This window comes from Carcharhinus amblyrhynchos, chromosome 28, assembly GCF_965287045.1.
Source record: "Carcharhinus amblyrhynchos chromosome 28, sCarAmb.v2.hapA, whole genome shotgun sequence".
Lineage (NCBI taxonomy): Eukaryota > Metazoa > Chordata > Chondrichthyes > Carcharhiniformes > Carcharhinidae > Carcharhinus > Carcharhinus amblyrhynchos.
In genome coordinates, this window is record NC_137351.1 from 15,396,749 (window position 1) to 15,422,409 (window position 25,661).

The 25,661-nt window shown below is 43.1% G+C and overlaps 2 protein-coding genes across 4 annotated transcripts in view; one reads left to right on the forward strand and one right to left on the reverse strand.

Moving 5' to 3' along the window:
* The first annotated feature begins 1,815 nt into the window (after positions 1–1,815).
* tipin (timeless interacting protein) lies at positions 1,816–24,119 on the forward strand. The gene is made up of 8 exons (XM_080214128.1): positions 1,816–1,865; positions 6,161–6,307; positions 11,592–11,685; positions 13,161–13,236; positions 16,015–16,137; positions 17,029–17,092; positions 20,627–20,824; positions 23,850–24,119. The coding sequence occupies exons 2-8, from the start codon at positions 6,175–6,177 to the stop codon at positions 24,113–24,115; spliced, it is 954 nt and encodes a 317-aa protein (XP_080070254.1). The 5' UTR covers positions 1,816–1,865; positions 6,161–6,174; the 3' UTR covers positions 24,116–24,119.
* A 50-nt stretch (positions 24,120–24,169) lies between these two features.
* Positions 24,170–25,661, reverse strand: part of dis3l (DIS3 like exosome 3'-5' exoribonuclease) — a 57,022-nt gene continuing 55,530 nt past the window's right edge. For 2 of the 3 annotated variants that reach the window (XM_080214127.1, XM_080214126.1), the window contains exon 16: positions 24,172–25,513. In XM_080214127.1, coding sequence (XP_080070253.1) covers positions 25,211–25,513 — 303 coding nt within the window. In that variant the 3' untranslated portion in view covers positions 24,172–25,210. Of the gene's footprint in view, positions 25,514–25,661 lie in introns of all 3 variants that reach the window. The other variant, XM_080214125.1, reaches the window with a different exon arrangement.

Here is a 25,661-nt window from a genome sequence, read left to right on the forward strand (position 1 = left end):
TACTGCCCCTTCCACCATGGGAATCGGAGTGAAAGAGGGATGGACAATGGGAAGGCCTGTTGACCTTGGGCAGAATTTTACGGTTTCACGATAAACAAGGCTGTAAAATCCCACCCAATGTTTCTCTCGCATGAAGGGTCACCTTGAGTTGAAACATTGGCTCTAGTCTCTCTCCACAGTTGAGATAAAAACTTGAGTATTGCTGGAAAAAGACAAATGTTGTCAAAGCTTTTTGGCTTGCACTCATCAGGACCATAGTTCCTTTACAATTTGGTATTATCCTGATGCATACAAGATGAAAAGCTTCGGCAGTGTGTCTTTTTTCAGCAATGCTCAAGCACTATTCTGTTTGCAGCCTTTTGAATCATTTGTATTTATTGTTATGTCAGCAAATTTCCACACAGCAATGTCCCCCAAATTTTCAGTGGTAACGTTTAAGTGGTAGAAGTTCACCAGGACACCTTTATTAAATAGTTCCACAAGAACTTTTACGTTCACCTGAACATTGCCTAACATGTGAAAAATAGCAGTATCTCCATCACTGCCACACTCCTTCAGCACTGTTCTGAAATATTAGTCTTGATGTCATTCTCAACCTTGTCCCCACCTTCCCTTTCCCCACTCCATCCATTTCCCTGTCCCATACTTCCACATGTGCCACTCCAGTCCTCCCCCTCCCTCCACCCCTACCCCATCACTTCTCCTTCCCCTTTCCCCATCCATTCCTTCCCCATCCTCCTCTCTTTTCCCCACCTTCCCACCAACCCTCTTCCCCATACTCCTCATCTCCCCACCTCCTCTGTCACCCCCCCTCATCCCATTACGCCACTTTTTGATCCCCCAACATATTCATCTCCCCCCCATATATTCATCCACCACCATGGTTAGCACTGCTGCCTCACAGCGCCAGGGATTTGGGTTTGATTCCTGACTTGGGTCACATTCTGTGTGGAGTTTGCATGTTCTACCTGTATCTGCATGGGTTTCCTCCAGGTGCTCCAGTTTATTCCCACAGTCTGAAAGATGGTTATGTGCATTGACCCAAACACAGTAAAAAGCCTGAAAACACCAGGTTTAAATCCAACCGATTTATTTGATAGTAGACTCACTAGCTTTCGAGGTTACCCCCTTCGTCAGGTGAATGGAGAGTTCTGGCCTCAGAACGTGTGACTACCCCCTCAGGGGGTAACCTCGTCAGGTGAATGGAGAGTTCTGGCCTCAAAATGCGAGGTTACCCCTCAGGGGGTAACCTCCAAAGCTAGTGAGTTTACTATCAAATAAATCGATTGGACTTAAACCTGGTGTTGTCAGGCTTTTTACTGTGTTCACCCCAGTCCAACGCCGGCATATCCACATCTTGACCCGAACAAGCAGAGGAGTGTGGCAACTACGAGAATTTCATAGTAACTTTATTGCAATGTTAATGTAAGCCTTACTTGTGAACTAATGAATAAACTTTAATCCCTCCACATAATCATCCACACCCCCATATCTTCATCCCCTCCCATATCTTCATCCCCCCACTCCATATATTCATTTTCTCCGTATATTCATCTCACCCAATACTCATTCCCCATATACTCATTCCCCGGTATACTCATCTCCCATGTATTCAGCCTCCCGTCTCCCCGCCCCCGGTGGAGCCCTGTTCCCGCTTCCGCTCCTGCGCACTCGGGGCTGCGCGAGGAGGCGGGCGCCGGGGTCTCTGATTGGTTCAGACACGTTCCCAATTCCTCCCTTTGATTGGCTGATCAGTAAAGAGTAACCTGATTGGTTACGGCTGGGCCGCCCCCGGGAGTGTGAGGCTCTGATTGGCTGAACGGAGAGCGCGCGGTTTGTGGACTGAAGGCGAAGGCTAAAAGCGGGTGAGTTGTGAATTGTGGAAATAAAATTCACACACTGCCGGTCCCGAATGATTCAGAGTAATATTGCACCAATATCATCCTGCGCAGTTTTGTTTTGTGTTTGTTTAAAATCTCGGGTGAGTGAAAATGTGGAGCGGCGCCTTGAGGGGCATGAAAACATCCTGGTTAGGTTTAAAGAAGTTTAAAGTTTATTTATTGGTCACCCAGTAAAGCTTACATTAACACTGCAATGAAGTTACTGTGAAAATCCCCTAGTCGCCACACTCTGGCGCCAGTTCGGGTGCACCGAGGGGGAATTTATCTTGGCCAATGCACCTTAACCAGCACCGACTGTGGGAGGAAACCGGAGCACCTGGAGGAAACCCATACAGATACTGGAAGAACGTGCAGGCTCTTCATAGACAGTGACCCACATTTGGAATTGAACCCAGGTCCTGGCACCAAGGTGACAATGCTAACCACTGTGCTGTCCCTCTAAAGCCTTTACACTGTGACCATCCCAATTTATGTTGGGGAAGTTGAAATCCCCGGGTATAATTACCTATTGTTATTCATGTGTACCTCAGTGAATTTGTCTACATATCTGCTCCTCTATTGCTTGCTGACTATATGGGGGTCTACAGTACACTGTCAGTTTTTATTCCTAAATTCTAACCACAAAGCCTCATTTCAAGACCCTTCCAAGATATCAACCCTTCTTGCTGCAGTAATTGACTCCTTAATTAATAATGGGAGCGCGTTGGAAGGTAGGTCTGCTGAGGAGCAGTGGAGGATCTTTAAGGAGATCTTTCTTGGTGCTCAGCAGAAATTTATTCCGATGGTCAAAAAGGACTGTAGGAGGAGAGATAATAAGCTGTGGATAACGAAGGAGGTGAAGGAAAGTGTTAAATTAGAAGCGGAGGTGTTTAGAGTAGCTAAGAGTAGTGGGCGAGAAGAGGATTGGGAGAGGTTTAAATGTCAACAAAGATTGACAAAGAAGTTGATAAAGAAGGGTAGGAGAAACTATGAAGCTGGGCTAGCGCTTAATATAAAAAAGGATAGCAAGAGTTTTTATAAGTATATAAAAAGGAAGAGGCTGGCTAGGGTGAATGTTGGTCCCTTAGAGGATGAGAAGGGGGACTTAGTGGTAGGGGATGGGGATATGGCTGAGGTCTTGAATAACTCTTTTGTTTCGGTCTTCACGGAGGAGGACGTGAATAATTTGCCGGATGTTAGAGATGGAAAGGTGGTAGGACTGGAGGGTCTCGATGACATTACTGTTACTAGAGAGGTGGTGCTCGACAGACTGGAGGGGGCTGATTGTGGACAAGTCCCCAGGACCGGATGGAATGCATCCGAGGGTCCTGAAAGAAATGGCGGAGGTGATAGTGGATGCCTTGGTGGTTATTTTCCAGACGTCGCTGGATTCCGGGGAAGTGCCGGAAGATTGGAAAACGGCTAATGTTACGCCGTTGTTTAAGAAGGGTGCCAGGCAAAAGGTGGGGAATTATAGGCCGGTTAGTTTAACATCTGTTGTAGGTAAAATGTTAGAATCCGTCATCAAGGAGGAAATAGCGAGGCATCTTGAGGGGAACTGCTTGTTAGAGCAGACGCAGCATGGTTTCGTTAAGGGGAAGTCGTGTCTGACAAATTTACTGGAGATCTATGAGGATGTGTCTAGGGCGGTGGATAGAGGAGAGCCGGTGGATGTGGTCTTTCTTGATTTTCAGAAGGCGTTTGACAAGGTACCTCACAAGAGGTTATTGCAGAAGGTAAGGGGGCATGGAGTTGGGGGTAGGGTGTTAGCGTGGATAGAGGACTGGTTGTCAAATAGGAGGCAGAGAGTGGGGGTCAATGGGTGCTATTCGGATTGGCGGATGGTGACTAGTGGAGTGCCCCAGGGGTTGGTGCTGGGGCCTCAGCTATTTACCATTTATATAGATGATCTGGAGGAGGGAACCGAGTGTAGAGTGTCGAAATTTGCTGATGACACCAAAATTGGCGGAAAGGCAAATTGTGTGGAGGGTGGGGAGAGTCTACAGAAGGATCTAGATAGGCTGGGCGAATGGGCCAGGAAATAGCAAATGGAATTTAATGTTGGCAAGTGCGAGGTGGTCCACTTTGGTAGGAATAATGGTAGGAAGGATTATTACTTACGTGGAGAAAAACTGCAGCAGGCGACGGTGCAGAGGGACCTCGGGATCCTTGTGCATGAGTCGCAAAAACCCAGCTTGCAGGTGCAGCAGGTGGTCAGGAAGGCGAAGGGGATGCTGGCCTTCATCGCGAGGGGGATTGAATATAAAAGTAGGGAGGTCTTGCTGCGGCTGTATAGGGCATTGGTGAGGCCGCAGCTGGAGTACTGTGTGCAGTTTTGGGCGCCGTACTTACGCAAGGATATTTTGGCCTTGGAGGGAGTGCAGAGGAGGTTTACTAGGCTGATGCCGGAGTTGAGGGGGTTGAGCTATGAGGAGAGGCTGAATAAATTAGGCTTGTACTCGTTAGAGTTTAGAAGAATGAGGGGAGATCTCATTGAGACGTATAAGATGATGAATGGGATGGATAGGATAGAGGTGGAGGGACTCTTCCCGCTCAGAAAGGATAGTAGGACTAGGGGGCACAGCCTCAAGGTAAAGGGGTGGCGGTTTAGAACGGAGTTGAGGAGGAACTTCTTCACTCAAAGGGTGGTGAATCTCTGGAATTCTCTGCCCGTTGAAGTGGTGGAGGCTACCTCGCTAAATATTTTTAAGACGCGGGTTGATGGGTTTTTGATAAGAGAGGGGATTAAGGGTTATGGGGAGAGGGCGGGAATGTGGAGCTGAGCCAAGACAGATCAGCCATGATCTTATTGAATGGCGGGGCAGGCTCGAAGGGCTAGTTGGCCTACTCCTGCTCCTATTTCTTATGTTCTATGGGACACCAGCTCCTTTTTTACACACTCACTTGTCTTTCCCAAAGATCCTATAGTCTGGAATGTTGTGTTGCCAGTTTTTCCCCTCTCTGTGATGACAACAACAACACAATTCCTTGTCAATCCACACCCTCAACTCATCAGTCTTGCCTACAATACTCCTAGAATTAGAGGCCACCAGCCTCCCCTTACTCCTTTGGAATTTGACATGGCTAAACTCCCTCTGTCTTGGTTCCTTTACTGTAGTGTGCTGTGTCCCCATTGTACTAATGTTCCCCTGCTGAACTCATTAAATTCATCCCAACAGCATTAGCAAATTCATAAGGATTTTGGTCCCATTCTGGTTCAGGTGCAGACTGTCCCACCTGTACGTGTCCCACTTTCCCCAGAAACAACCCCAGTGATCCTGGAATCTAAAACCCTCCCTCCTGCACCAACTCTAGAGCCACGTATCCATCTGCCCTGTTTTCTTATTTCTTTACTCACTAGCAAGAGGCACGGGAGTAATCCTGAGATTATAACCTTTGAGGTCCTGCTTTTTAATTTGCTGCCCAGCTCCCTGAATTCTTGATGCAAAACCTCATCCTTCCTTCTAACTATTTTGTTGATATCAAACTGTACCATAACCTCTAACTTATTACCATCTTGACATGAGGAGACCCCCGTGGGGGTCTGGTGTGGGGAAACTCCAGTGGTGCCCATGCAGGGGTCTGTATGGGTCTTTAAAATAGTTACTCTGAAGTTCTAAGTGCATTTTTCCCCTTCTAACTCTTTCAGAGTAATGAGAACGCTTGCTTGACTCAGTCCTTTTCACCAATGTTGGATGACAATATAACACCATATTTAAGTGGAACATTTAAATCATGAAGAGAGGCTGGATAGGCTTGGGTTGTTTTTGTTGGAGCAGAAAAGACTGAGAGGCGACCTGATTGAGGTGCTCAAGGTTATGAGGGACATGGGCAGAGTGGATAGGAAGCAACTGTTCCCCTTAGTTGGAGGGTCAGTTATGAGGGGACATGAGTTAAAAGTGAGGGATGGGAGGTTTAGGGAGAATTTGAGGAAAAACCTTTTTACTCAGAAGGTGGTGATGATCTGGAATGCACTGCCTGGGAGGGTGGTAGAGGCAGGATGCCTCACATCCTTTAAAAAATACCTGATGAGCACTTGGTATGCCATAACGTTCAAGGCTATGGGCCAAGTGCTGGCAAGTGGGATTAGGTGGGCAGCTCAGAGCATTTCATGCATCAGTGCTGACTCAATGGGCCGAAGGGCCTCTCCTGCACTGTAGTATTCTGTGATTCATATAAACAAATGCTGGTATGAAACTAATTACTGCATATACTTTCAGATAATGATATCAATGATCCATTGACTTTACCAGCCTAATTTATTCTTGTAATGTTGCTAGGGCAAACTGCTGTGATGAGTGGCGCCTCGGAAAATGGCTTGTTCGATATCCCTGACTATGATCATTTAGAAGATGAAATCTTCCCACCTCTTCCTCCCCCTTTGTCACCTGGACAAGTACAAGATGGTGAAGCTTTCGGCGCTGATGGTAAGTCGGCAGGTTGAAATTTGAGATTCAGAACATAGTTTTATTCCAACTGGATAGGAAAATATAAAGTCTTTTTAAGAATAGACTTGGAATGCAGAAAATAAAACAACTTAATGAAGTGACAGCCAGAAACTAAGAACAATCTGTTCAGCTTGGTAAACCTGCATGTGCTATTTAGGTTGTCAGAGGCTAAGTGATATACTGTTGGAAATGGCTTACAACAAGTTAAACTTCAAAGAAATAACCATGTAATTTTTTTCCAACCTCAAAAACAAGCAAGTAAAAGTCTCGAATATATGTATCAAATGTTATAGTTTGTTTATCCCTCCTGTTTGATGATCCTAATCACTCTTCAATTATTGTATTCATTTAAATAAGGTGGTAGGACTGGAGGGTCTCAATGACATTATTGTTACTAGAGAGGCGGTGCTCGACAGACTGGAGGGACTGATTGTGGACAAGTCCCCAGGACCGGATGGAATGCATCCGAAGGTTCTGAAAGAAATGGCGGAGGTGATAGTGGATGCCTTGGTGGTTATTTTCCAGACGTTGCTGGATTCCGGGGAAGTGCCGGAAGATTGGAAAGCGGCTAATATTACGCTGTTGTTTAAGAAGGGTGCCAGGCAAAAGGCAGGGAATTATAGGCCGGTTAGTTTAACGTCTGTTGTAGGTAAAATGTTAGAATCCGTCATCAAGGAGGAAATAGCGAGGCATCTTGAGGGGAATTGCTTGATAGAGCAGACGCAGCATGGTTTCGTTAAGGGGAAGTCGTGTCTGACAAATTTATTGGAGTTCTATGAGGATGTGTCTAGGGCGGTGGATAAAGGAGAGCCGGTGGATGTGGTCTTTCTTGATTTTCAGAAGGCGTTTGACAAGGTACCTCACAAGAGGTTATTGGAAAAGGAAAGGGCGCATGGAGTTGGGGGTAGTGTGTTAGCGGGGATAGAGGATTGGTTGTCAAGTAGGAGGCAGAGAGTGGGGGCTAATGGGTGCTATTTGGATTGGCGGTTGGTGACTAGTGGAGTGCCCCAGGGGTCGGTGCTGGGGCCTCAGCTATTTACCATTTATATAGATGACCTGGAGGAGGGAACTGAGTGTATGGTGTCGAAATTTGCTGATGACACCAAGATTGGTGGAATGGCAAATTGCGTGGAGGGTGTGGAGAATCTGCAGAAGGGTCTAGATAGGCTGGGCGAATGGGCCAGGAACTGGCAAATGGAATTTAATGTTGGCAAGTGCGAGGTGGTCCACTTTGGTAGGAATAATGGTAGGAAGGACTATTACTTACGTGGCGAAAAACTGCAGCAGGCAACGGTGCAGAGGGACCTCGGGGTCCTTGTGCATGAGTCGCAAAAACCCAGCCTGCAGGTGCAGCAGGTGGTCAGGAAGGCTAATGGGATGCTGGCCTTCATAGCGAGGGGGATTGAATATAAAAGTAGGGAGGTCTTGCTGCGGCTGTATAGGGCATTGGTGAGGCCGCAGCTGGAGTACTGTGTGCAGTTTTGGTCGCCGTACTTACGCAAGGATATTTTGGCCTTAGTGGGAGTGCAGAGGAGGTTTACTAGGCTGATACTGGAGTTGAGGGGGTTGAGCTATGAGGAGAGGCTGAACAAACTAGGGTTGTACTCGTTAGAGTTTAGAAGAATGAGGGGAGATCTCATTGAGACGTATAAGACGATGAATGGGATGGATAGGATAGAGGTGGAGAGGCTCTTCCCGCTCAGAAAGGACAGTAGGACTACGGGGCACAGCCTCAAGATAAAGGGGGGGCGGTTTAGAACGGAGTTGAGGAGGAACTTCTTCACTCAAAGGGTGGTGAATCTCTGGAATTCTCTGCCCGTTGAGGTGGTGGAGGCTGCCTCGCTAAATATTTTTAAGACGCGGGTTGATGGGTTTTTGATAAGAGAGGGGATTGAGGGTTATGGGGAGAGGGCGGGAATGTGGAACTGAGACACGACAGATCAGCCATGATCTTATTGAATGGCGGGGCAGGCTCGAAGGGCTAGATGGCCTACTCCTGCTCCTATTTCTTATGTTCTTATAAATAGTCCAATGAATTAAACAGTACCGTGTTTTGGTTGAAAAGAGTACTTTTTGTCTTGCATACAGTGGAGTATTTGCAAGAATACCAAGTGCAAAGGAAACAATAATTTAGACTATATGAGAAGAAACTGCTGATTGATTGGTGGAGACGTTGCCATGGAGAATGTACCAGTAGATGGTGACAGTTAACTGCCAAGTTTTGCTTAAACTTTAAAGCCAGCAGCTTGACTCTAGTCAAGGCATTGCTCTGAGATATGAACCAGTAACTGGTTATCACTTATTTTGTTCAGCTGTTTATTAAAAATATTCCATCACAGGTGCCGAGCAGCACCATCTCCAGTAAGAGAGAATCTAACCTCTGATGTTCTATGGCATTACCATTGCTGAATCTCCCACTGTCAACATCCTGAGGGCTACCGTTGAACAGAAACTGAACTGGACCAGCCATATAAATACTGTGGCTATGAGCAGGTCAGAGGCTGGGAATCCTGCAGTGAGTAACTCGCATCCTGACTCCCCAAAGCCTGTCCATCATCTACAACACCAGGTTAAAGTCGAACAGGTTTATTTAGTAGCACAAGCCACTAATTTTTGGAGCGCTGCCCCTTCATCAGGTAGAAGGGGAAGTGCTCTGAAAGCTAGTGGCTTTTGCTACCAAATAAACCTGTTGGACTTTAATCTGGTGTTGTGAGACTTCTTACTGTGTTTACCCCAGTCCAACGCTGGCTTCTCCACGTCATCATCTACAAGGTACAAGCCAGGAGTGTGATGGAATACTCTGCACTTGCCTGGATGGGTGCAGTTCCAACAGCACTGAAAAAGCTTGACATCATCTGGGACAAAGCAGCCATTTTGATTAGCACCCTATCCATCACCTCTAAAATGCTTTCCCTCCATCATCGACACACAGCGGCAGCAGTGTGTACCATTAGCATTTAGTACAGCAGCAAGTCGCCAAGGATCCTTAGCAGCTTCCAAACCCACTACCATGTAGAAGGACAACAGCAGCAGACACATAGGAGCGCCACTACCTGGAAATTCCCCTCCAAGTTACTCACCATCCTGACTTGGAAATACAATGGCCATTCGTTCACTATTGCTGGGTCAAAATCCTGAAACTCCTTTCCCAGCCTCACGGTGGGTATACCTACACCACACAAGTTGCTGCAGTTTAAGAAGGGAGCTCACCATCACCTTCTTGAGCAATAGAGATGCTAGCCGAGCCAGCGAACCCACCTACCATGAAAGACTGGGAAAAAAAAATTGCCTAGTATTTGCTGTTCAATCTTACTACCGCACACAGTTTTAACAGAGGTTGAACTATCATTTTCATTTTGCATAAGGTAAAAAGAGAGAAACTCATCTGGTAAAGTCATAAACCCAAGTTGAAGAGTGAAAGACATTAAAGGCATGTGTTTCTGCCCTGAGTAATTAAAGAAATGGTGTCAAAGTTCAGTCGTTTGCAGTTGTAATGCCATTTAGAGCTATTCTTAAAATTCTTTATATTGGTTTTCAAAAAGAGACAAGGAGTCACAAAAACGTACAAGAATGAATCACCCCACCCCCAGTAAAAATCACAAAAAAGAACTATGCGGAAAAAAATTAAAAGTTGACAGTAATTAACTGTTTAAAGCAGTCACCCACGATAACACTTCTCAGTCGATCCTTTTGTAGTATTTTTAATTTTCTCCAAATAAAGAATCAAGCCTTCTAACCAGGATGAGGCAATTGGTGGGACCAGGTTAATAGAATCTTCCTATGGGCTATCAATGGAGTGAATGTAATGACATTTGCCTCATTCTTAGTGAGACTGGCCAATTCAAATGGGACTCCAAATATCAATGGAAAGGTCTGTGAGTCGATATCAAGAACTTTGGAGAGAGTGTCAATGAAGAGTGACCAAAATCCAGTCAGTTTCAAACACAACCAGAACATGGTTACAGTCTTTGCGGGGTGGGGTGCAAGTGAGCACCTATCTCGTTTATTATTTGTGTTTTGCTGATTCTGGCTTTGGTGAAGTGAATTCTGTGGAAAACTTTAAGCTGAATTTAGCTTAACTGAGCACAGGAGGTGTGGAGTTGACCCTAAGGCGTACCTCCTCCCACCAGTTGTCCACGCGATCAAGCCCAAGCTCTGCTTCTCAGTTGTTACTTATCTTACAGAAAGTAGAGAGTCCAAAGGACAACATGATATAATACAATCTGGAAATAAAGCCTCTGAGTTTGAGGCAGCGACAAAATCCCCCCCAATAATGTGTTTAGATGTAGGCGAGGAAAGGGTGAACAATGAAAGCGATCAAAACCACGGGCTTGAAAATAACAGTAAAGACTAGATTGGGGCAGGTTAAATCTGGCTGCAAATTTGATGAAAGATATACAGGTTATTGGATTGGCCAAGCTAAATTGCCCCTTAGTGTCAGGGAGACTTGCAAAGGTAAATACGTGGGATTATGGGGATAGGGCCTCGGTGGGATTGTGGTCGAAGCCGACTCAATGGGCTCGGGGTGGGGGGGGGGGAGGCGCAGGAGGGAGTGGGCGGGGGGGGTGCAGTGCGGGGGGGGGGGGCAGGGCAGTTTAGATCAGACTTGAGGAGGAACTTCTTCACTCAAAGGGTGGTGAATCTCTGGAATTCTCTGCCCGTTGAAGTGGTGGAGGCTACCTCACTAAATATATTTAAGCCACGGGTAGATAGGTTTTTGATAGACAAGGGAATTAAGGGTTATGGGGAGAAAGTGGGAAAATGGAACTGATCTACTTCAGATCAGCCATGATCTTATTGAATGGCGGGGCAGGCTTGAAGGGCTAGATGGCCTACTCCTGCTCCTATTTCTTATGTTCTTATGATTTGTTTGGCAGTAGCGATGGAACTGTATTACCGTGACTTGCGGGGATTGCCAGGGCAAGGTTTTGGCCGAAGGGCTCTGTCTAGCTCTAGGGGTGTTTGCTGAGTCTGCCAGCCCTTTCGGAAGCTAATCTGGTTAGTCCATAAATGTGCAGTCTTTTTCTTTTTGAGTATTTTGAAAGTTTTGGCCATAGTCGGCAAGATTCAAACTTGTACAAAATCTGCAGTAGATTTCTAACCCATAAGCACTTGGGCAAAGTACCCAGCAAACTATATTTCAGTTCTCAAAATGCCGTGGTGGGATTTGAGCTAATGTCCTCTGGATTTCTAGTCCCTGCACATTGTCCCTGCACTGTTGGACAGGGCATTATTTGATTTGCTTTTGTTTTTGTTCTCTCAGAAGAGGAAGGCAGACAAGAGGGAACTCAGTCCAAAGAGCCAGTAGTTGTCAGGAAAACTGTGAAAAGACCACGGCCTAAGCTGGATGCTGAGCGGTAATTAACATTTTCAACTTTATTCAAGCGGCAGTTTCGCTTCCTGAGACTAGCATCGTAGACAGAATCAGTTCCCTGTTGGTGCTTAGTACAGCGTAGAGACTCAATGTTATACTATCACATTTTATCACTCACCCAAGTCCCCTGTGGGTAAAAATTAGTAATGTACTTACAAACAGTGTCATTTGGAACATGGTATACCTCAAAAATTAGATTTAAAAACTGCCAGTGAAAATTCTATCCCGATGTTTTGGGGAGTGGGACCAGCTGTTTGCAGCCACTGCTCTGTCTTATCAGAAAATGATGTCGCAATGCCGGCGTTGGACTGAGGTAAACACGGTAAGAAGTCTCACAACACCAGGTTAAAGTCCAACAAGTTTATTTGATAGTAAACCCACAAGCTTTCAGAACGCTGTTCCTTCGTCAGGTGAGTGGAAACTTTCCACTCACCTGACGAAGGAAGTGCCCTGAAAGCTTGTGGGTTTGCTATCAAATAAACTTGTTGGACTTTAACCTGGTGTTGTGAGATTTCTTACTGTGTTTATCAGAGAATGGCCAAGAGTGGGCTTCTATCTCACATCTACTCTTTGCTGGAATGTTCTTCCTGAGGTGTTGATATCAGCCCTTGCCTATTGGTTGCTGCCGTGCTATTTCAGCAGCATTTCCTGGACCGAGAGTGTGGGGCCCCCTTCATTTACCCTCTTCCTTCCAATCCAGCAATGTGAGTTCTGTTTCACCCTTGTTGCTGCTTCAACAGGGTTGAAAATCTGACTATTGCTACAGTACTCGCTCTCATGCCTCTCAATTAAAAGGTCATGGGTTCAAGCTCCATCTGAAGGGTTAAGCACGTAAGCTGTCATCCCACTGCGTTATGGAGGGTGTGCTTCAATGTTGGAGATGGATCTCTCAGACAAGATGTTAAACCGAGGCCCTGCTTTCTTCCTCTGGAAATCATGAAACATCCGACTGTCGAGTTCTCCCAATATCCTGACTAATGTCACTAATAAAACATCGGTTTATCTCATTGCTGTTAGTGGGAGCGTGCTGTATATAAAAAAAATCCACGTTTTTTTTGTTATGAAAGTTGCTGAAGTTCAAAAGTACTTCCTTGACTGTAAGGTGCTTTGGGATGTGCTGAAATCATGGATGACGCTATATAAATGTAAGTTCTTTCCTATACTAGCTGTGAAGCACTTAGGAATCTCCTGAGAAAACAAAAGGGCAATATGTTTTATACCTAATTATTTATTTCTAACTATTTCCACCTCCCACATCCCTCCAATGAGTCCCTCTTGCCTACATGGGACCCAAACAATGTTTTATAGTGTTGCAATTGTCCTCACTCTTTATTTCGAGTGAATATCGCTGCTTTATAACCTTAGCTTTGGACTGTAGCCTCCGTTTAACAGGTCATTATGCTAGTGATATGCAGTCTTTTTGAATCTGAGTTTTATTAAATCTTTCTGTATTAAAAGATTGACTTCAGATCGAGGATTGCCAGCTCTACGGAATTTGTTCGATAAGGTTCGATTTAAAGGCAAAGGACATGAGGTAAGCTGGAAGAATAAAATATCCTCTCTGATCTATGTTGTCCCCGCAATCTGACAATGATTTTAAAATTCTTATCTGTGTTTTCAAATCTCACCATGGCTTTGTCACGCTCTCTTTTGCAAGATCCTCCACCCTCATTCACCTCCCAAATCTCTGGCTTCTTACTCGTCCTTGATTTTATCACTTACCCAAAGTGGCTTTGCCTTGCCTGGGCTCAATTACTGCCTTAAACTGCTTTACCTCTGCCTTTCTCTCCTTGTTTAAAACGTTTCTTAAAACCTACCTCTGACCAAGTTTCTAACATCTCCGTATGTGGCTGTGTTAAGCTTTATTTGATAAAGCTCCGGTGAAGTGCTTTTTGCTATGTGAAGGCTCAGTATAAATGCAACTCATTCTTTCTGCCCAGTGTTAATGGCTCTGAATTCAGCCTGTGGAAGGAACCTCTTCCTGTGTCACTGATATTTCTCATGGTCGCGGTATTGACCAAGATTGTCAATTTTAGATTTCTGTGCAACATGTGTACACTCTCCCTCTTGATTAAATACTGATCGGCAATGATTTTTTCTATTACAGCCAATGTAGTTTGAAATGTTTTATGTTTTGTCTTACTCCAGTTCTTCTTTCCTGAACATTGACTCCTTGTAATGGGACAGTTCTTCAGGCATCTGTCACCATTTAGCACCTTGTCTATTGTTTATTATTTGTGAGATGTGACGGGCTAGTTGGCTGCAGAGGGTAGCACTTTGGAAAATAATGGCAACTTCACACTGACATTGCTAGTGACAAAAAAGCAGTTATAGGGAGTACAAATTAAACATGTTTAAAGCAGTGGTCTGAACCATTTGCAAACACAGTTTTGTAAATTTTTTGAGCTCTTAGCTATTTCATGAATCTTTAACATTGATGGACACAGTGAATAATTGGAGCAGAGACAATTACATGAGTCATGCCTAACCTGACTTGAGTGCCAGGTTCCTTGCTGAATTCATAGAATCATACAGCGCAGAAGAGGCCCTTCAGCCCATCAAGTCTGCAATGACATGCGAGAAACACCTGACCTCCCACCTAATCTCATTTACCAGCACTTGGCCCATAACCTTGAATATTATGTTGTGCCAAGTGCTTAGTCGTGTACTTTTTAAAGGATGTGAGGCAACCCGCTTCCACCACCCTCTCAGGCAGACTGTCATCACTCTGGGTTAAAAAAGGTTTTCCTCACAAACCTCCTGCCCCTCACCTTGAACTTATGTCCCCTTGTGACTGATCCATGTCAGTGGATGTGCATTATAGTGAAGTAGCAGAATGGATTTTGTTGATTTAAAACTGTGTGCTGTGACTTTAGTTAAAGTTTCACTGAGGCTGTTTGTCTCTCACAACAGTTGGACGGTTTCCACTTGGAGCATTCACCTATTTGGCAAAGTGCTGGGAGTGGAGGGTCCCATACTGGATGGGAAACAAGTCAGGGTTTCCCCACTTGCTGTGGAATTTTAAATCCACGATGTGCGGCTTTTAGCCTGGACGGATGCTCTACCCGGCAGTCAGGCTGATTGGGAGCTTTGCTTCCGGTTGGGCAGAAGTGTCCCGGAGAGGGTGGCAGTACCAGGGAGGTCTGATCCCTGGGGAGAATAGAGATTCAATGGTGGTAAATGTTCTTGCTCCTCCTGGCTCACAGGGAGGTGTTGCTGAGGCACTTATCTTCCCACTGCTGCTGGGTTTCTTGGCACTCGGGAACCCAACATGGTCAAACTAGCCCAGGTTAAATCTGAGCTTCCTGTCTGTTGCATATTTAAAATGCCAAGCCACCACTGGGAGCGTGTTGCGTGCGCATCCCTCGTCCACCTCAGTAAAACCCTGAAGTTGGCAGTTGGAATTTGAAGTTGGCTTACCAATGTGCTTTGAATTCATTTTTAATAGCAATGGTATTTTATTCAAGAAAATGTTTGCAGCACAAAAGTTGAATTGCAGTGTGACACATCAAAAAAATCCATTTATAAACTAATCAAGTTTACAAACATAAAAATGTGAAAATTGCATAAGAATAAAAATAGGCAAACAAATTGAACAAGGAAGTGGTGCTGGATGGGAATATTGAATTAAAATTACAAATCAGTGCACTGTTACAGGCACTGAAGTTGATATAAAGTTTCATCACTAAGTGATTCAAGCGGGTGACCCAAAGTGGCTTTTATGCTAGTGGGATTCCCTGTTTGATTGTCACTGCTCTTCTGCTGCTCCGCTGCCAATGATGTTTAACTACTTGAATATGCACGTCAGGCGGTTAAGCCTGATTGTTCCCCTCACGTTAGGCTGTACATTCACACCGACGTGATTCATGACAGGTTTGCTATGGTGTGCACCTGGTGAGCAGAACCTGCTGGAGGCGCACAGATGAGCAGTGCGAGGGGGGTGTTCTATAATGGAGAGGCTTGGAGATTTTCATTGTGTGTGTGTGTGTGTGTGTGTGTGTGTGTGTGTGTGTTGGGGAGGGGGTGCCATGTTCCATTTAAAGTTTTTAAAACCAGCGTGCTTTTTTCCCATTCTTCTTAAAGCTTGAGTTGCTGGCAGAACGGACTCTGATAATGTCATTGTTTCCCCCAAAGTGTTGAAAAATATACAGGAAAATCTGTCAGCGTAGCTGCTAAGCTACACTCCACTTCTCCCATCCGAGCTAACACTTTTGGGGGAAAAGTTATTAAATTCTGTCCATTGTGTATTTCTGAGATGTGATTTTGACGTTTAATCCATTATTTTTGTTCCCCTTACTCCACTTGTGTTAAGAGTGAAGATTTGAAGACTCTCCTTTGGCACATGGAGCACTGGGCTCATAGGCTGTACCCTAAACTACAATTTGAGGACTTCATTGACAAAGTGGAGGCCTTGGGTGGTAAAAAAGAAGTTCAGGTACCTTATTTACTGAATGTAAAAGCTGATGCAGGAAAACAAAACCAGATCAACCGCAACCTTGTCGAATAAGAACAGCCCAGCATCTTAACAGAAATTAATTACCCCCGTACCTGCACAAATTTCACTTTCGAACCCTGTTTTTACATTCAGAGCTGTTCCCCTTTCCTCGCCCTCCTTTTAGATAACAGAGCTACCTGAGAATCACAGAATCCCTGTAGTGCAGAATGAGGCCATTGAGCACACCAAGTCTGAACCAACCACAATCTCACCCAGGCCCTGTTCCTGTAATCCCACATATTTACCCTGTTCATCCTCTGACACCAGGGTCAATTTAACTTGGCCAATCAACCTAAACCAAACATCCAAAGTTAGGTTGATTGGCCATGTTAAAAGCCTGTCCTCTAACAGCAGCACCATCAACATTTGCTGCGTGAAATGGTGCAGACTTCCATGTAGCTACAGACAACTTAATTCGCTCTCTTTATTTGTTTTGTCCATGAACATGGCGATTTCAGTCTTGCTTTTTCTCAGCATTCGCCATTGTAAACTGTGAGGTCAACATTTCCCGTTGACTTTTTGTTCCGTCGTCACTGTCGTTGGAAGCTCAAGCCACTAGGTGGCTTTGGGGTGAGTTTCTACAATTTCCCAGTTCCATTTTGCTTATTGTCTTTAAAAATTCATCAACCAAACCATGGGTAAGATCTCTCAAAATCTCCTAATGTATAGCCACATTTTCAGAGATTGATTTCTATAAGTTTTACTTACAAATCAACGATATTTATCAAAATATAAAGAGAATAAACTGAAAACATTCAGCAGATGAACGGTGGCGTCTGTAGAAAGCAAATTAACGCATTTTCTTTGTTTAATATTTGTTATTCATTCTAGGCCTGCTTAAAGAAGATTCGACTTGATATCCCCATTACGCATGAAGACTTTATTTCTAATGAAGGTACGTTCTCCTTTCAAATCTTTGTTCAACATTTCTTTAGAAATTTTGTGACAATTCAAATGGGACATAAGCATTCAATCCAGTTTTACAGTATATATACTTCTGATTCTAAACTACACTGATGCTGAGACTTTTTTCAGTATTTTAAAAAAATAATTCTATCCTTTGTTCACGACATTGCAGAATAAGATCAGATTTTTCTCTCTAACTCACCGCTGTTTTCTTGAGGTTGAGAAACTGGACACCAATGGAATCATTCTAGTTTTTTTTAGTAATTATAGAGTGTTAGTTTCAGGCTGCAAGGCTTGTATTGATTGGATAGTGTGTGTTTTTATTTTCTTTTTGATTTTAGTGGTGCGATGTAATTTGCTGCTGATGGCCTGAATGGTGTATTAGAACTCCACTCCATTCCGCACACTCTCGTGTGTGAAAGGTGTGATAGTTTAGTTGTGTGTCTAATCTAGCAATCAGACATTTAGTTGTGTGTCTAATCTGGTTGTTTTAATTAATGTTGTAATTCCTGGTGGGAATTAAAACATTAATTAAAATCTGTGGAAACATTGCATAGAAAACAAATCAAATACTTGACTAATATTTTTAAAAATCTCCCCACTTTCTGTTGCACCCTCCATTGTTGTTTGTTGCACCTTGCTGTGCACACATTGGCTGCCACAAGTATCCCACAAGTATTTGCACATTAAATATTGTCTTTAGTACTTGCTGACATTGTGAAAGGAGCTATGCAAATACAAAGTCAGTGTAGGAAGAAGAAAGGGGTATCAAGTCCACTTTTCATTTTAATTAGCTTTTGTCTAAATACTGAGCCCCTAACCATAGACTGAAAAGCGACACATTTCATTTTACATCAAACATTTAAAAAATTTTGAATTAAAATCATTCAGATCTGGTGATTTGTGTTTACTCTCCATAATAATATAAAAAAATTGCCATGCCAATTTTGAACCTTTTCCTGCTCCCTTTTTTGCGAGGGTGTGAACTACACACCTCCACTAATCAGATGCATTTTTGTGTATGATACAATTAGTGGTTTAACTGTAAGTGCAGCTAAAGCTCTCTGCATGCTGCCACTGAGTATTATAAATGATTAGTATGCACCTTGGCCAATTTTACATAACTTCAGTTGCATTAGGGGACCTTACATAAAGGGCTGCAGGGAAAAGCCTGGGAACTACAGGCCAGTTAGCCTCACATCTGTTGTGGGTAAATTGTTAGAAGGTATGTTGAGAGACAGAATCTACAGGCATTTAGAGATACAAGGACTGATTAGGGACAGTTAGCATATCTTTGTGAGTGGAAAATCATGTCTCACAAATTTAATCCAGTTTTTTGAAGGGGTAACCAAGAAGGGAGATGAGGGCAGCGAAGTTGATGTTGTCTACATGATCTTTAGCAAGGCCTTTGACAAGGTACCACATGGTAGGTTGTTGCATAAAGTTAAATCTCACAGGATCCAGGGTGAAGTATCTAAATGGATACAAAATTAGCTTCTTGACAGAAGCCAGAAGGTGGTTGTAGAGAGTTGTTTTTCAAACTGGGAGCCTGTGACCAGTGGTGTGCCTCAGGGATCAGTGCTGGGCGCACTGTTATTTGTCATTTATATTAATGATTTGGATGAGAGTATGGGGAGCATAGTTAGTAAGTTTGCAGATGACACCAAGATTGGTGGCATGGTGAAAAGTGAGGATGGTTATGTCCTATTATAGTGGGATCTTGATCAATTGAGCTAGTGGACTGACGAATGGCAGATGGAGCTTAATTTAGACAAATGTGAGATAATGCATTTTGGTAGATTGAACCGGAGTAGGACTTACTCAGTTAATGGTAGGGTGTTGGGAAGAATTACAGAACAGAGATCTAGGGGTACATGTTCATAGCTCCTTGAAAGTGGAGTCACAGGTGGACAGAGTGGTGAAGAAGGCGTTCAGCATGCTTGGTTTCATTGGACCACACTTGGCATGCTGTGTGCAATTCTGGTCACCCTATTACAGAAAGGATATTATTAAACTAGAAAGTGTGCAGAAAAGATTTACTAGGATAGTACCAAACTTGATGGATTGAGTTATAATAGACTGGGATTTTTTTCTCTGGACCATTGGAGGCTGAGGGCTGACCTTATAGAGGTCTGATTGTCAATATCTTTTCCCAAAGATAGGGGAGTCTAAAACTAGAGGGCATAGATTTAAAGTGAGGGGGGAGATTCAAAAGTGTCCAGCGGGGCAATTTTTTCAGAGTGTGAGAGCCTCTGGAACAAGCTACCAGAGTAGTAATAGAGGTGGGGACAATTTTATCTTCTAAGAAGCGTTTAGATAGTTACATGGGTATAGAGGAATATGGGCCAAATGTGGACAATTGGGACTAGCTTAGGGGTTTCAAAAAAAAGGGCCACATGGACAAGTTGGGCTGAAGAGCTTGTTTCCATGTTGTAAACCTCTATGACTCTAAAGGTATTCCTGGTGTGCGTTCTTTAACCTTTAGAATTTTGACTCCGTGCCGAAAGCACAGCTATTGCTGCATCCTGAAGCCTCCTGCTAACTTGCCTCAGGTTACTGTTTCATTGTTGACTTAAATCATAAACTGTGGATAGTACACACAAGATGCAATGTAAATACCACACATGACTAAAGCACTATACAGTAATTATCTTTCACCTAGGTGTGTCCCTATTACCTTTTATTTCCCTTTCCTATCTGATTCTTAAATGAAACATTGTCTGCCTCAGTCGCTAGCAGGGCATTCCAGTTCCCAGCTGTTATTTAAAAAATGTTTCTCTTGCTTTCTGTCTCTAGTCTCTCACATTTAATCTGTATGATCTTATCTAACATGAACACTTGCCAGCAGGAATCACTACCCAGCCCTGGGGAGCAGAGACCACTTATAGCTTCCACAATACAGCCTTGACAAATAACGACTCCAAAAAGACCACTATTTGAATGTTTTTTTTTCTATCTTTTACCCACCCGAACTTGTGGTTTTAAATGTGGAATCTGTTATTACAATTTGTTTCTCCACTCTGCTGAAGCCCTGCCCTTTAGGCACCTGATGTCCCTGGAAGGTTCTCAAGTGGCCATTACTGTGTGATTCTTGAGAATAAAATAGCTGTGGGTCTTCAATGTGACAGTATCATTGCTAAGCCACATGATGTCTTAAAGCATGGGTAATCATGTAATCTCTCTAGGGAAAAAGAGATGGCAACTAGGAGAAGGTCCTGTTTTTAAGTTGTCTCATCACGTATCGGGACAGAAAGGAACTTGGTCTCAGAATTCAGTTTTTTTTGTGGATAACACTGGGGCATAAAGAACAAAGAACAACACAGCACAGGAAACAGGCCCTTCGGCCCAAGGAGCCTGCGCCGCCATCTTAACAATGTGTTTTTTCCTCCTCCACCTTTGACCCATGTCTATGCTTATGGTACCCCCATTGGAAACTGGAAGCATAAGCAGGATTGTCAGTTTTTGAGAGCTATGATAAATTGACACAAAATCACAATTCTTCTTTAAAATAACGTTATTCCAGTTGTAGATAACGAAGATGGCATCCAAACTGATAACTTGGAAACATCATTCAGTTCACTGCCTGACCAGCCAGTTGCAGAATCGACTCCTAGCTCAATCGTACTCTCCGCGGAACAGCAATTTAGAATTGAAAGGAACAAACAGCTTGCACTTCAGAGACGAGCGAAACTCCAGTCAGCAAATCGGATGCCCTCCAGTGGTAAGTGTGTTTTAAATCAAATTTAATACAGGAAATTGTTTAATTTGCATACTTCTGAATAATCTGCCACTAATCTGTTTTAGAGAGTAGAAAGCTTGAGATTTTCTTTATCTTTTCTGCAAAATCTGCCTTCAGAAAGATTACAACCACTATCTTGTGAATTGTGGAGAAATTGGAATTCAAGAATCTACAAGTATGCTCAGTGTATCATTTATTCCATTAGTTAATGATTAATGTATGGCTGAAACAAAAGGCTCTGGTTAAATGTGGTTCCTGCCGATAGGGCTTATGAAGTTTGTTTTCTTATGATAGCTTATTGCAAAATGCACATTTTTGACCTAATTTTTAATCAAAGAACAAAAAAAATTACAGCACAGGAACGGGCCCTTTGGCCCTCCAAGCCTGCACTGACCATGCTGCCCGACTGAACTAAAACCCCCTACCCTTCCGGGGACCATTTCCCTCTATTCCCATCCTATTCGTGGATTGCCCGTTAAAACTCTCTAATTATTTTAAAATCTGTTACTGCTCTTGCCAACCCTGCATCTCCTAGCAGACCTACTTTCCTTAGTCAAGAGGGAAATTTGAATCAATGACTGCCCAAAGCGTACTATTAATTTAAACCATGTTCAATGCCATGCTCAAATCCTGTTAGATTTATAATTTGGATTTACAGTTTTATTCTTTGAAATTTAATTGAGCACGTTCTTGTAAGATAATAATTTGGGCTTCAACAGAATGTGTCTTTTGGTGGTAGTTTCGACAGTCTGATTAAACAAATAGATTTGGTTTTGTAAAACTGACTTTTATAGTTTGTTATACCATTGTAACTGGCATTTCATGGTGACAAGGCAGTGCCATACCTATACTGGGGTCAGTGCTGAGGAACTATAGTATTTAATATTGTGTTCATTGGTACAAGGCCCAGGCAGTTGCAGCATAAGAACATAAGAACATAAGAAATAGGAGCAGGAGTAGGCCATCTAGCCCCTCGAGCCTGCCCCGCCATTCAATAAGATCATGGCTGATCTGTTGTGGCTCAGTTCCACTTTCCCGCCCTCTCCCCATAACCCTTAATCCCCTCTCTTATCAAGAACCCATCAACCCGCTTCTTAAAAATATTTAGCGAGGCAGCCTCCACCACTTCAACGGGCAGAGAATTCCAGAGATTCACCACCCTTTGAGTGAAGAAGTTCCTCCTCAACTCCGTTCTAAACCGCCTCCCCTTTATCTTGAGGCTGTGCCCCCTAGTCCTACTGTCTTTTTTGAGCGGGAAGAGTCTCTCCACCTCTATCCTATCCATCCCATTCATCATCTTATACGTCTCAATGAGATCTCCCCTCATTCTTCTAAACTCTAACGAGTACAAGCCTAGTTTATTCAGCCTCTCCTCATAGCTCAATCCCCTCAACTCCGGTATCAGCCTAGTAAACCTCCTCTGCACTCCCTCCAGGGCCAAAATATCCTTGCGCAGGTGCGGCGCCCAAAACTGCACACAGTACTCCAGCTGCGGCCTCACCAATGCCCTATACAGCTGCAGCAAGACCTCCCTACTTTTATATTCAATCCCCCTCGCTATGAAGGCCAGCATCCCATTTGCCTTCCTGACCACCTGCTGCACCTGCAAGCTGGGTTTTTGCGACTCATGCACAAGGACCCCGAGGTCCCTCTGCACCGTCGCCTGCTGCAGTTTTTCGCCACGTAAGTAATAGTCCTTCCTACCATTCTTCCTACCAAAGTGGACCACCTCACACTTGCCAACATTAAATTCCATTTGCCATTTCCTGGCCCATTCGCCCAGCCTATCTAGATCCTTCTGCAGACTCTCCACACCCTCCGCACAATTTGCCTTAGCACTGGATGTTTTTAAGACCATTGCAGTTCAGACAAGTGTTAAAGTTTCCCCTACAGTATAACAGAATTACACTTCAAAAATACTTCATTTGCTGTAGAGTGCTTTGCAGTGTTTGGCAGCTGTGAAGAACACTACATAAATAGTCAATTGCAAATCAATCTGTTTTCTACAATGGATCAAAAACACATCTTGGTACTTGAAAAAATTCTGGATTTCTTCCCTCTTGAAAACTAAATGGTAGCTTCTCACCTCCCAAAAAAGTCTTGGTTTCAAGTCTAGAGACAAGAGCATAAAATCCAGGCTGACAGTCGATGCACTACTGAGGGAGTGAATGTTGCATTATTGGAGAATATGGTCATAAGATCCCATGTCATTCTTCAAAAAATAGGAACTCTCTAGTGTTTTGGCCATCACTCAATCAACACAACTAAACCAGATAAAGTGGCAAATATTCCTTTTTTTAGACCTTACTGTGTGCATGTTGGCACATTTCCTCAGTTACAATAGTCACTACAATTAATGTTTAACTGCAGAAAGACTTGTCCCAGTGTTTGAATTCAAGATTTGTTGCCGTTCACCTGGCCAGTTTAAGTATGCATTTTGTTAAATCTTCAATAAATTCTATTGTACTCTTATCCTGTATTACTATTAGCAGGGATTAGGGACAAACAAAATTCAACCTTTTTGCTGCCTCTTTGCCAAACTTCACTATCTTTAAAAAAAATCTTAAAAGTTTATTTATTAGTGTTTCATATAGGCTTACATTAACACTGCACTGAAATTCCTGTGAAAATCCCCTAGTTGCCGCACTCTGCCTGTTAGGGTACACCAAGGAAGAATTTAGCATGACCAATGCACCTAACCAGCACATATTTTGGACTGTGAAAGGGAGGAAACCCACAGAATGTGCAGACTCCACACACTGACCCAAGCCTGGTCCTTGGCGCTGTGAGGCAGCAGTGCTATTGTGCTACCCTGCATCTTCCAAATTTTTTATAGTGTAGAATTGATATTTCTTCCAAGAGCGTATTGTTAAGGTTGTTCTGTATGGCAAGCAGAACCAAACAGGTGAAAGCAAGTAAGCCATTCTGCCAGTACTTTGTGCTATGTTAGAAGTAAAATTTGGCATATTCCTGCATGAAGATGTCTTGCATTTACCTGTTGTTTCAGATCCAGCTGATTCTCTATCCCCGAGTCAATCTACAGAACCAAATCAAACCGCTGTGTTGAAAGATCCTAATGACATGTTTGAAGATCCAAATACAGAAAATATAGAAACTTTGGAAGAGGCAGCCACACCTGAGTCTCGTAAGCCTGCTCAGGAACGTGAAACTTCATCAGAAGCAGACCTCCCTCTGGAAACTCTAGAATATGTACCCAAGTTAATCAAAACAAATTACTCTGCTCAACCAACACAATCTGAAACTGAAAAGTGATTCTTCCAAACTCATTTCAGAAGCAATACCATCATAGAATCTGTCCATGGAAAAGATAACTGAAAAAAGAGATGTTTCTCAACTGGTACAAGAAATGGAAAACGCCACAGAAGTTGATTAAACGTGATCAAGATTTGCTCGTGGCTGCTTTGAGGTTTTGTATTATGCAAGCAAAACAGAATGGTGGCAAAGTTTGTTTTGGTTGTACAGTTTATTCCCCATGCACAGTGTGTTTGGGAACTCTTATCACAGTTTGCTATGAAGCTGAAAATATTTTACTCAAAGTATTGCATAAATCTGGCATGGATATCTACTTTTGATGCTACATTTTTAGCATCAGTGTATTAACTCAAAGTAACCTCAAATTTAGATTTGTATTACATTTGAGTTAAGTGTATTAATATGTAAAGGGAAAGAAAAATCACAAATGATCCATTAGTTTAAATCATGTTGTATAACTCCAAATACTCTCTCTGTAGAGAGACTAACCAAATTTAACATTGAGTTCCACTTCAGTAGAGTAATAATCAAATTCAACATACCTGCTGCAGCTTTCCAGCATTTTGTTCAAAAAAACTGAAATTTTTTTGCTCGGTTAAAAACATCTACTCAGGAGGTCTGTATAGGGTAACTTTGAACTCAACTTAAGCGATCAGTTCTGTATTTATGTGGAAGAAAGACATTGCTCCAAACTGGACATCCACATTAATGACCAAACTGTCATCCATTAGAAGCTTTTATTTTTTAATCTCCCTGGAAAGGGTGTGAAGATTAATTGTACTTTTTGTGCCAATCACAATTAAAAATTACAAATATTTACATCCAGTTCAAAAATCTTTGTACATCTCATTTGCATTGAAACATTTACAGAAGCTTGAGTGGCTTTTTAGGTAATAGCTGCTTTAAAGTTACTGGACCCTGCCATTTTCTTTACTTTTAACTGCCTGCAATTACAAGTTGCTGCCAAATTTGCTTTAAAAACCAGAACCATTGTCTGGGTATGTCTTCGTAAAAAAAAAACCTATTCCAATAGTGGTTTTGGTTAAGAAATTAAAACAGTAAAACAGATTTAATGTCCTGACTTAACCAGGGCAATCAACCAACTGTAACATCAAGTAGTGCCAATTCCTTGATTTCTTCTAACAATGAATAGAGACTGTTTCCCTGGGTTTGACAGTATTCTTTATCTTCAATTCTGATTGAGGTATTTTTTGCATGCTCTTGAGCAAGTTGTGCCTCTTCAGCAGATCTGATTACATCCTGTACCAAGTCCGTCTTTGAAGTGTGTGAAGCTTCATGTGTAGGTTCAGTGCTGGCTGTGTTACACGGCTGGTTGCTGATGATGTCCAGTTTGATACTGTCAGGATGTGACCGGGATGAGTGTTCAGATATTCTTACCTTTTTGATGAAGAGGAAAACAAAAGTTTAATCAAAAGTCTGTTATAAGATATGAATTTAAAATGCTCTAAAAATCAGGCAAGAGCTGTAATAAGGAATACTGGACACTGCCACAGGCTCTGGGGAGTTAAACAACAACAATGAATTC